This window comes from Salmo salar, chromosome 05, assembly GCF_965601325.2.
Source record: "Salmo salar chromosome 05, fSalSal1, whole genome shotgun sequence".
Lineage (NCBI taxonomy): Eukaryota > Metazoa > Chordata > Actinopteri > Salmoniformes > Salmonidae > Salmo > Salmo salar.
The window spans coordinates 65,601,544-65,614,283 of NC_138295.1; the positions used below are offsets into that span (position 1 = coordinate 65,601,544).

A 12,740-nucleotide genomic window follows, 5' to 3' on the forward strand; every position below is an offset into this window, starting at 1 on the left:
TATTCCACAATATCGTTCCAACCTCAGTGTGGAAATCTATATAAAAACACAGGAAAATCACATGTTTGACTGCGCTGGGCATTTAAATGAAGTGTACTTTCATTATGCTGTTTAAAAAGAAATCTGTAAACAAAACCAACTAAATTTACATCAAGCCATTGTTTGTCCTCAGTTTGTACAGATAGAGGGGGTCACTTTAAGTGCTTTAAACCACAAGGAATGAGCATGCACATCTGAGGAGAGCAAGGATAAACAGTATCACCCAGACATGAGCAAAGCAGAGGAGGATTAGAGGAGAGAAGATAGCAGGGCAGAGAATGGAGAAAAGAGCAAGACTGGGAGAAAGATTTACGGGAAAACACAAGTTAGTTGGTACTCAGCATAAAGACAAGAGAACAGAGGGGTCAGGTACAGTGAAAATCTATTTAAAGTCCAGCAGGTTACAGTCTATCTTGTAGTAAACATAAGGGTAGTACTCCTGCTGGCTCAGGTTCAGACCAGGGATATCCATGGCAGACTACAAGAGAATAAAGAAACAGAGACCATTAGCTTACGTGGTAAATAACATTAACACCACAGGGATAATGTGGTTGTCTAACAGGTCTGCTGAACCAGACCATATCAATCTCATTTAGCTAATGTACCAGAATTTTTAATACACAACATTTGTTTGGCATCGCAATGCCTCATTACTACAAAGATACAACAGGTATTCATCTGGGCACAACAGGTATATACACTACCGTTCAAAAGTTTGGGGTCACTTACAAATGTCCTTGTTTTTGAAAGAAAAGCATCTTTTTTGTCCATTAAAATAACATCAAATTGATCAGAAATACAGTGTAGACATTGTTAATTTTTTTAATGACTATTGTAGCTGGAACTGCTGATTTAAAAAAAATATATATATATTTTTTTTTTTAATGGAATATCTACATTGGCGTACAGAGGCCAATTATCAGCAATCATCACTCCTGTGTTCCAATGGCACATTGTGTTAGCTAATCCAATTTTACCATTTTAAAAAGGCTAATTGATCATTAGAAAACCCTTTTTGCAATTATGTTAGCACAGCTGAAAACTGTTGTTATGATTAAAGAAGGAATAAAACTGGCCAGCATCCCGGAGTCGCCTCTTCACTGTTGACGTTGAGACTGGTGTTTTGCGGGTACTATTTAATGAAGCTTCCAGTTGAGGACTTGTGAGGCGTCTGTCTCTCAAACTAGACACTCTAATGTACTTGTCCTCTTGCTCAGTTGTGCACCGGGGCCTCCCTCTCCTCTTTCTATTCTGGTTAGAGCCAGTTTGCGCTGTTCTGTGAAGGGAGTAGTACACAGTGTTGTACGAGATCTTCAGTTTCTTGGCAATTTCTCACATGGAATGGCCTTCAATTTTCAGAACAAGAATAGACTGACGTGTTTCAGAAAAAAGTTATTTGTTTCTGGCCATTTTGAGCCTGTAATCAAACCCACAAATGCTGATGCTCCAGATAATCAACTAGTCTAAAGAAGGCCCGTTTTATTCCTTCTTTAATCAGAATAACAGTTTTCAGCTGTGCTAACATACTTGCAAAAGTGTAGACATTGTTAATTTTTTTATGACTATTGTAGCTTGAAACGGCAGATTTTTAATGGAATATCTACATTGGCGTACAGAGGCCCATTATCAGCAACCATCACTCCTGTGTTCCAATGGCACGTTGTGTTAGCAAACCCAAGTTTATCATTTTAAAAAGCTAATTGATCATTAGAAAACCCTTTTGCAAGTATGTTAGCACAGCTGAAAACTGTTATTCTGATTAAAGAAGGAATAAAACGGGCCTTCTTTAGACTAGTTGATTATCTGGAGCATCAGCATTTGTGGGTTTGATTCCAGGCTCAAAATGGCCAGAAACAAATAACTTTTTTCTGAAACACGTCAGTCTATTCTTGTTCTGAAAATTGAAGGCCATTCCATGTGAGAAATTGCCAAGAAACTGAAGATCTCGTACAACACTGTGTACTACTCCCTTCACAGAACAGCGCAAACTGGCTCTAACCAGAATAGAAAGAGGAGAGGGAGGCCCCGGTGCACAACTGAGCAAGAGGACAAGTACATTAGAGTGTCTAGTTTGAGAGACAGACGCCTCACAAGTCCTCAACTGGAAGCTTCATTAAATAGTACCCGCAAAACACCAGTCTCAATGTCAACAGTGAAGAGGCGACTCCGGGATGCTGGCCAGTTTTATTCCTTCTTTAACCTCTTGGGGCTAGGTGGGACGCTAGCGTGCCACCTGTGGTGCACTCCATCAACAGCAGGTGCATTTCAAGAGCGGCAAATTTGAATCCAAATAAATGTCAAAATTCAAATTTTTCAAAAATACAACTATGTTACACCATTTGAAAGATAAACATCTCCTTAATCTAACCACGTTTTACGATTTCAAAAAGGTTTTACGGCGAAAGCATAAATTTAGAGTATGTTAGGACAGTACATTTACAAGAGTTGTGTGTAATGTTTTGTCAAGTCAAAGACAGGGTCACCAAAACCATAAAACCAGCTAAAATGATACACTAACCTTTTACAATCTCCATCAGATGACACTCCTAGGACATTATGTTAGACAATGCATGCATTTTTAGTTCTATCAAGTTCATATTTATATACAAAAACAGCGTTTTACTATGGCATTGATGTTGAGGAAATCGTTTCCCTCCAATAACCGGCAGTCAAGTCAGCGTCAGAAATTAAATAATTAAAATTAGAAAACATTGGTAAAATATTATATTGTCATTTAAAGAATTATAGATTTACATCTTTTGAACGCAATCAACTTGCCAGATTTAAAAATAACCTTACTGGGAAATCACACTTTGCAATAATCTGAGCACTGTGCCCAGAAAAATACGCGTTGCGATACAGACTAGACGTCATGTTGGGGAGATCTAAAATCGAAAATACTATGTAAATAATCCATTACCTTTGATTCTCTTCATCAGATGTCACTTCCAGGTATCACAGGTCCATAACGAATGTAGTTTTGTTCAAAAAAGCTCATCATTTATGTCCAAAAATCTCCGTCTCGTTAGCACATGATGTAAGCCAGCCGGACTTCTCGTCATGAACGAGGGGAAAAAATATATTTCCGTTCGTTCAAACATGTCAAACGTTGTATAGCATAAATCATTAGGGCCTTTTTTAACCAGAACATGAATAATATTCAAGGTGGACGAATGCATAGCCTTTTATAACGTATTGGAACGAGGGTACCCAACATGAAGTAGCGCGCCAGGTGTCTAATGGGACATCACCGTTCCATGGCTCTTGTTCGGTCAGATCTCCCTCCAGAAGACTCAAAACACTTTGTAAAGGCTGGTGACATCTAGTGGAAGCAATAGGAAGTGCCAAAATATTCCTAAACCCCTGTGTTTTTCAATGGGAGAGGTTTAAAGTCAATACAACACATCAGGTATCCACTTCCTGTCAGAAAATGTCTCAGGGTTTTGCCTGCCAAATGAGTTCTGTTATACTCACAGACACCATTCAAACAGTTTTGGAAACTTTAGAGTGTTTTCTATCCATATATAATAAGTATATGCATATTCTAGTTACTGGGTAGGATTAGTAACCAGATTAAATCGGGTACATTTTTTTTATCCAGACGTGCAAATGCTGCCCCCTAGACCCAACAGGTTAATCATAACAACAGTTTTCAGCTGTGCTAACATAATTGCAAAAAGGGTTTTCTAATGATCAATTAGCCTTTTTAAAATGTTAAAATTGGATTAGCTAACACAATGTGCCATTGGAACACAGGAGTGATGATTGCTGATAATTGGCCTCTGTACGCCAATGTAGATATTCCATTAAAAAAAAAAGATATATATATTTTTTTTAAATCAGCAGTTCCAGCTACAATAGTCATTAAAAAAATTAACAATGTCTACACTGTATTTCTGATCAATTTGATATTATTTTAATGGACAAAAAAATGTGCTTTTCTTTCAAAAACAAGGACATTTCTAAGTGACCCCAAACTTTTGAGAGGTGGTGTATTTCAGGTCTAATTACTCACATCGATGACAGCTGCAGCGCTGCTGTCCAGGTGTTTGTAAAGGTCATTGAGAACCTCCCTCAGTTTCTTCATGTTCTTCTTGTTGGGCTGGAGCAGCATGGCCTGGAAGTTCACAGGCAGCCCATATCTGTGGGAGCATGGTCAGAGCAGTTCAATCACTAACAGCAGGCACAGCACACAGTCAGATATTTTATTTGTATTCAGGTTGACTTCTTGTCACTACAAGCATCTTGTCACTCACTACAAACATCTAACAATTGGACGACTGTTAGTACAGTGTGATCGTCATACCTTAAGACAGACTCCACAAAGACCCTCAGAGCCTTGATGTGAATCCATGCGATGAAGGCCTCACTGAAGTTCACTTTCAGCCATCGCACCAGTGGCCCCTGACAGAGGGAAAATAACACTTAGGGTTAGAGGCTCCATCCACCCCACTGTGTAGCTAGTACTGTCCAATAGTTTCACCCACCCACCCCATCCCAGAATGGTTGCAGGGATGTCCGAACACTAAGTGTACTTGCAATGAAACATTTCTTTACAGTGTAACGTTGCAGTCACATATACTTTGGTCAGGCATCACATTTCCAGTCATATGACTTACAAACTGCTTCTTCTTGTCTGTGGAAAGACGTGTCATCTCCTCTTTGTCAGCATTCATCTCCTGCTCGTTGTACTGGAAGTCCCTGACTGTGTACCTGATAGAAACAGCAAGATAATTACATATTGAGAAGAGTGAGTGTGTGTGTGTGTGTGTGTGTGTGTGTGTGTGTGTGTGTGTGTGTGTGTGTGTGTGTGTGTGTGTGTGTTTCTTACTTGTTCTCTCTGGCCTTGTGTCTGAAGTCATCAATGGCCTTCCTGAATAGGGTGACGCTGAACAGACCACTGTCATGGTCCTCAAACAGCAGGCTGTAATAATGGGACAAACAGAACAGTCAGACAGGCATGATGGACTCACAATGAAATAATTTCCTGAGCAGAAAATACTAAAAGAGATATGAAAGATATGGATTGAAGAGACTATGTACTGAAGTAGTTATTTTAACATGCATTCACCATGGGCTCTGAATCTCCCATATACTTACTTAGTGGATCGGGGTACCACCATTTCAGACAACGTTTCATAGGTCTTCTGCCAGTCAGCATAACTCGTCCTAGAAGGATCCGGAATTGTTAGACAGCAAACAGGTGTTATAAAAAAAACTTAAAATATGACACTGTTGTAAACTGGGAAAAAGTTGTACTTACTTTGGTACAACCACAAGCATAGTGATCAGATACTCTGAGTCAATCACAAAGTCCTCCTTCTTGACAATGTCAGCCAGACTCCTGGTCAGCAGGCTCCCCCTACAGACAACACGGTATTGCATGATATATTAATGATAATGTAAACAAATGTTGAAAGAAACACTTGAACAAAGCAAATATGCATTGGAAGACTTTTCCTCAACACCGGTTCAAATAGAATTCTCAGTGAAGGCATAGATTAGCAACAGTGGAAAATATAGTTATGCCCTCGAGCAAAAAAAAATGGACTCACGCGTTCTTCCTCTCCAAATTCTGCAGGTTCCCTTTCAGGTTGTTGTAGGCAGACGCTCTGGCCTTCAGGTCATTGTCAATCTGGCTTACTTGCTGTAGAGAGGAAGAGGTTAAGTACTCAGAATGCGACCCACGTAAAAACTGTGCACACAGTGTTTAACAACAGATTTACTCAAGAGGTAGAGGAAATACAGTTGATTGATACCATTGAAATATCATTTACTTGTTGATATCTATATACCTTCATGCGCTATCGAAATCATGACAGTTATAAAAAAAAAAAAAGGGGTTCCGTCTAGCTAATTATCAAGAGAATCAGAGGAGGAGGGGGGTAGGAGAAAGACTTGCCTTGGATATGATATCAGAGATGTTCTTCAGTGACTGCTTGATGGGGTACTTGGCCATGTCCCACTGAAACCGTGTGATGTAGGTCACCAGATCCACTAGAGGGAATCAAAGCATTGTTATTGAGGGAAGGACTTGTTAGAATGAAGTTTTTAAATTATGATGCATGGCTTTATGGGTAATTGCAAGATACTCTTATCAACCATTTCTAAATGTGCTGGTAATTCCTTAGTATTAACAGGTTAAAAGGATAATTGCTTAGTCAATCAATGTGCACAGTAGAGGTAGCAGCACACTTCCTGGATTCATTGTTTTTCAGGAGTCCTTTGTATGTGATGATAACTAGCTAATATCTAATGTCCTCCATTGTTTTCACTTGTATGTGATGATAATGATAGAAATAGAATGACTAACTTGAAATGGGAATGGCCATTCTAGTAATTATATGTATGCGATAATAACTGCCTCCATTGTTTTCATACCAGTATCTTGTATGTGATAACTAGCTGTATTGTTTTCATATGAGTAACTTGTATGTGATAAGTACCTCCGTTGGCCAGCAGGTTCTCCTGGACTTTGTCTCGGCTGTCCTCCAACACATCAGCCATGTACTGAGACACCTTCTTCACCACACTGTGAACAGCCAGGGGACATTCACAGTCAGGGCACAGTCAGCAAGCCCTCATCAAAAGGGGATTATAAACTGGATGATTCGAACTCTGAATACTGATTGGCTGACAGCCGTGGTATATCAGACCGTATACCACGGGTTTGACAAAAGTTATTTTTACATTGGAAACCAGTTAATAATAGCAATAAGGCACCTCGGGGGTTTGTGATATATGGCCAATATACCACAACTAAGGGCCGTATCCAGGCACTCCGCATTGCTTCGTGTTAAGAACAAATCAAATCAAACTTTATTTGCCACATGCGCCGAATACAACAAGTGTAGACTTTACTGTGAAATGCTTACTTACAAGCCCTTAACCAACAGTGCAGTTCAAGAAGAAGAAAATATTAACCAAGTAGACTAAAATAAAAAGGAATAATAAAAAGTAACACAATAAGAATAACAATAACGAGGCTATATACAGGGGCACCGGTACAGAGGCAGTGTGCGGGGGTACAGGCTAGTTTAGGTAATCTGTACATGTAGGTGGGGCCGAAGTGACTATGCATAGGTAACAAACAAACAGCGAGTAGCAGCAGTGTACAAGGGGGGGTATCAATGTAAATTGTCCTGTGGCGATTTTTATGAATTGTTCAGCGGTCTAATGGCTTGCAGGTAGCAGCTGCAGAGGAGCCTTTTGGTCCTAGACTTGGCGCTCTGGTACCGCTTGCCGTGCGGTAGCAGAGAAAACAGTCTCTAAAACTTGGGTGACTGGAGTCTCTGACAATTTTATGGGCTTTCCTCTGACACCGCCTATTATATAGGTCCTGGATGGCAGGAAGCTTGGCCCCAGTGATGTACTGGGCCATTCGCACTACCCTCTGTAGCGCCTTACAGTCAGATACCGAGCAGTTGCCATACCAGGCGGTGATGTAACCGGTTAGGATGCTCTCGATGGTGCAGCTGTAGAACCTTTTGAGGATCTGAGGGCCCATGCCAAATCTTTTCAATCTCCTGAGGAGGAAAAGGTTTTGTCGTGCCCTCTTCACGACTGTCTTGGTATGTTTGGACTATGATAGTTCGTTGGTGATGTGGACACCAAGGAACTTGAAACTCTCAACCCGCTCCACTACAGCCCCGTCGATGTTAATGGGGGCCTATTGGCCCGCCTTTTCCTGTAGTCCACGATCAGCTCCTTTGTCTTGCTCACATTGAGAGAGAGGTTGTTGTCCTGGCACCACACTGCCAGTTCTCTGACCTCCTCCCTATAGGCCGTCTCATCGTTGTCGGTGATCAGGCCTACCACTGTTATGTCGTCAGCAAACTTAATGATGGTGTCGGCGTTGTGTTTGGCCACGCAGTCGTGGGTGAACAGGGAATACAGGAGGGGACTAAGTACACACCCTTGAGGGGCCCCAGTGTTAAGAATCAGCGTGGCACACGTGTTGTTGCTACTCTTACCACCTGGGGGTGGCCCGTCAGGAAGTCCAGGATCCAGTTGCAGAGGGAGGTGTTTAATCCCAGGGTCCTTAGCTTAGTGATAAGCTTCGTGGGCACTATGGTGTTGAACACTGAGCTGTAGTCGATGAACAGCATTCTCACATAGGTGTTCCTTTTGTCCAGGTGAGAAAGGGCAGTGTGGAGTGCGATTGAGATTGCGTCATCTGTGGATCTGTTGGGGCTGTATGCGATTTGGAGTGGGTCTAGGGTGTCCAGGAGGATGCTGTTGATGTGAGCCATGACTAGCCTTTCGAAGCACTTCATCGATACCGACGTGAGTGCCATGGGGCGGTAATCATTTAGGCAGGTTACCTTCGCTTCCTTGGGCACAGGGACTATGGGGGTCTGCTTGAAACATGTAGGTATTACAGACTCGGTCAGGGAGAGGTTGAAAATGTCAGTGAAGACACTTGACAGTTGGTCCGCGCATGCCCAGCGGCTTTGTGAATGTTGACCTGTTTGAAGGTTTTGTTCACATCGGCTACCGAGAGCGTTATCCCACAGTCATCCAGAACAGCTGGTGATCTTGTGCATGCTTCAGTGTTGCTTGCCTCGAAGCGAGCATAAAGGGCATTTAGCTCATCTGGTAGGCTCGCGTCACTAGGCAGCTCGCGTCTGGGTTTCCCTTTGTAGTCTGTAATAGTTTTCAAGCCCTGCCACATCCGACGAGCATCAGAGCCGGTGTAGTAGGATTCGATCTTAATCCTGTATTGACGCTTTGCTGAATTTGATGGTTCGCCATAGCCAATAGCCGTGATATATTGGCTATATACCACACCTCCTCTGACCTTATTGCTTAAATACACCATGCTTTCATATAGCACTCTGCTCAAGACATCAAAGTCTAAGCAGACTGTTCATTGGGCAGGGTATGAGTGTTTATCCATCTATATTCTACAGCACCAGACTAACAACTGTGCACATTATACAGTATACATTTGAAAGACCTTTTTAATGGAAAATGGACCTGTAGGCCTACTACTTATTATTCACAGAAATAGATTCTAACTATTTTTTTATTTTTTTTTAGCACTGTAGTTGCCTTCCCTGAACCAAAATGATGCGGATAATACTTCATATGATTACATTCCAATTGATGTGTGATCAGTGGATGACGGAGAAAAACTAAATTCCATGCAATGACAGAATGCTTGATGTCAATAAGCCTCAGGCTTGTTTGTCTACACAACTGACACCTAAAAACGCTGTCAGATTAAGCAAATCCAAAATCAGTCTGTAAAGTTGTTACTTTGGCATAAGCTTTCGCATCTTCAAATTTCCTACAGACGAGTTCCAAAACAAGGCTGATATTGACCTATGAGAGGTAACTGGGTTGCTAATGTTGGCATTTTTTGAGAGTCAATGTCTACAGAGGAAGCAGGGCTTGCTTAGTATGTGTGAATTTTTGGAAGTCAAGATTTTCCAAGGATTATAAATAACTTCAAACCAACAGTAGCACACAAGTCATGAGCGATAAATATGACTGAGTAAAGAGATGCTGGTGTGTCACCAAACTGTAAATTGCTAACTTTAGTCTGTGGGCCTGCTAGCCTCACGTTGGTGTGAAATTCCTTATTGTAGCAAGGTTAGGGCCACGGAGGGATTACAGAATTGACTAGACTCTGAAGACATCAGACTCACACTGGTTTGTGAGGCACTTTGACAAAAATAATATGTCTATCACAACACATTCACAATGGACAAGCTGTATAAATACTAATGAATTTGATATTTTGTACAGTAATCCTGAAGTGATACTTAATGTTCAAAGGGGAAATTGCAGTGTAGTAAAAAGCCTACCCTTCAATAAAGGAGTCCAGTTTGGCCAGGTCATCTGACAGCCCAACTAACACATCTAGCGTCCCCACCTGTTAATGCAAAAAGGACAAAAGGCCAAACATGTCAAAGCTTTGATTCAAACAGTATTTCCGCTACCATCATATACCCAGGGTGAGCCCATTTTATAGATGGGGTGAGCCCATCGGTTTCATTGGCTTGATGCCAGAGGCCTAAATGTTGCTTTGAGGGCCTTTGATCAAACTAGGGCCAACTCAAACTAGAGCAAAGACTGGATGAGAGTCCTGAGGTCAGGGGGTCTGGATGTGCTGCCTGCCTGCGTTTTGTTTTCTCAGTGACATCTGAGAGTCAGTCACCCAGCAGTGACATTCAGGGGCCCGTGTGCTTTGGATGGCGGCGCTTTTGTCGGGACCCCTTCATGCGTTGCAAAATGTTCCGTCGCGTGCCGTGTACACCAAGTGGCAAAAGGGGTCAGTAGGGTCACAGATGCTAACCATCAACCATCCTCTAGGGACTCTGGATACTTTCCCTGAAATATAATGGCCATTGAATTATTTTGGATGGATGGCACTTCTGGAGTAATGAAAGGAGAAAGCTTTGACCCATAGCATTATTGGTGGGCGGCCCTCTCTTGGCAGGTTTGTTCTGGTGCCATATTCTTTCCATTTTTAATAACGGATCTAATGGTGCTCCGTGGGATGTTCAAAGTTTCAGATATTTTTTGGGGGAGCAGTGAGCGGACAATACTTATTTCTCCATAGTTGCTTTTGGAGTAATATGGGGAATATGATTTCATTTGCGAGTAAACTATAGCAATGTTTCATGGATGCCTTGTTCCACATAGGAATGTAGAGGAGCTAGTAAGTATACTGAACAAAAATATAAACACAACATGCAACAATTTCAAAGATTTTACTGAGTTACAGTTCATATAAGGAAATCAGTCAACTGAAATAAATTCATTAGGGCCTAATCTATGGATTTCACATGACTGGGCAGGGGCGCAGCCATGGGTTGGGGAGCCAGGACCAGCCAATTAGAATTAGTTTTTCTAAAGACAGAAATACTCCTCAGCACACTCCCATCCCTTCCTCAGATGATCCCGCAGGTGAAGAAGACGGATGTGGAGGTCCTGGGCTGGCGTAGTTACACGTGGTCTGCGGTTGTGAGGGCAGTTGGATGTACTGCCAAATTCTCTAAAACGGCGGCTTATGGTAGAGAAATTAATATTAAATTCTCTGGCAACAGCTCTGTTGGATACTCCTGCAATCAGCATGCCAATTGCACAACACAATGTGGCATTGTGTTGTGTGACAAAACTGCACATTTTAGAGTGCCATTTTATTGTCCTCAGCACAAGGTGCACCTGTGTAATGATCCTGCTGTTTAATCAGCTTCTTGATATGCCATACCGGTTAGGTGGATGGATTATCTTGGCAAAGGAGAAATTCTCAGTAACAGGGATGAGAGAAATAAGCTTTTTTGTGCATATGGAACATTTCTGTGATTTTTTATTTCAGCTCATGAAACATGGGACCAACACTTCATGTTGCGTTTATATATTTGTTCACTTTAAGTTAGTTGGGCGATATGGCCATTTTCATTCAATAATTTTCTCATTTTTGATGGTATATTTGAGTAGTGCATATTGGATAGCAACAAGTGAATTCTAAGTATTTTATAAAATTCTCAACCAAACTAGGAGAACTGACAGTGAAGTTGTAACTTTTTTGATATTTAGCACTGTCAACATATTGTTATAGACGGTATTGTAAAAATCCATACCGGTATTCACAATCTATCGCCCAGCCCTACAAGTTAGTATGGTAATGTAGTAGCTACTATCTATGGCTATTGCTGCATGCTAACCTTGAGGTCTGGGATGTTGAACTTGTTGTTGGTGGACAGGTTGTTGTTGCGGGTGGTGGCCACCATCATCTGGTCCCATGTCTGCTGGCAGGTCTTCTCTCCAGGAGCTGAGATCAACCAGAACTCTGTCATGGCTACAGCTACACACTGATTACTACAGCCTCACAACAGAATGCACAGAGATGGGTGCTGTAAGACAAGAAAAAAAACATTTCTAACTGTTCAACAGGACTTCATTTGTAGTACAATATTATCAATCACAACGTTATTCTCTATTTCATGTTGATACATCAGTAGATAAATGGTAGCAAGACAACATTGACTGCTATTTAATCAATCTCTGTCTCCCCAAACCCGTCTTATATACGTGTTGCTGATATATCTGGTTGGCTAGCGAGCATGCAAGATAAAGGATATTTGTCTTCCTATGCTTTACATCAAAAGTTGCTAACGTTAGCTAAACCTCACTAACGTTACTGCAAGTGCCATTCTCAGTTAATTGAAACATGACCCATAGCTAGCTAGCTAGCTAGCATCACATGATATCAAGTAGATTTACAGTAAAAATAAAAAACGACAGTTTTCACATTTCTTACCTGAGATCTAATGACAAAACTATTCGAACACTAATCAATTACTACCGTACAATTCCTATGGTTCAATATTCATAATTGCCAATCAAATCGTAAGACTGAAGATCTTTCCAGTAGCATCACATTCATGTCAGCTGATCAGATGAGGAACAGAAAGGCCTCTCGTGGGGGAGGGGAACTTTTTGAAGTCACGACATTTGACAGACGACCTCAGCTGGTTTGGAGGAGATACTACAGCATCGACATTTCAAAACAGAGTAGGACGGTTTTTTTCTTACAGAAATCGTTTACAAAAAGTAGCAGGGTTGGGGTCAGTTGATCCATTTAAATTTAGGAGTGCTATTTATTTACAATTAGTAATTTTAACCATTGAATTGGAATTGTATGATCCCCTCAAGAATGTACTGTACTTCTTGTGGGGGTACAGGCT

At 41.3% G+C, this 12,740-nt stretch overlaps 1 protein-coding gene across 2 annotated transcripts; it reads right to left on the reverse strand.

The window, feature by feature from the left end:
- Positions 1-404: 404 nt before the first annotated feature.
- LOC106605527 (V-type proton ATPase subunit C 1-A) lies at positions 405-12,461 on the reverse strand. 2 transcript variants are annotated; one of them, XM_014201272.3, is made up of 13 exons: positions 12,314-12,461; positions 11,718-11,906; positions 9,852-9,919; positions 6,486-6,571; positions 5,942-6,036; positions 5,595-5,686; positions 5,303-5,401; positions 5,140-5,208; positions 4,871-4,963; positions 4,659-4,752; positions 4,346-4,443; positions 4,055-4,181; positions 405-517 (listed from the first exon to the last, which is right to left on the reverse strand). In XM_014201272.3, exons 2-13 carry the CDS (start codon positions 11,847-11,849, stop codon positions 422-424), a joined length of 1,149 nt encoding a protein of 382 aa, XP_014056747.1. In that variant the 5' UTR covers positions 11,850-11,906; positions 12,314-12,461; the 3' UTR covers positions 405-421. The 2 variants fall into 2 exon arrangements, with proteins under 2 accessions (XP_014056747.1, XP_082831538.1); XM_082975412.1 differs by lacking the exon at positions 405-517 and adding an exon at positions 1,184-1,315.
- Between the last annotated feature and the right edge of the window lie 279 nt (positions 12,462-12,740).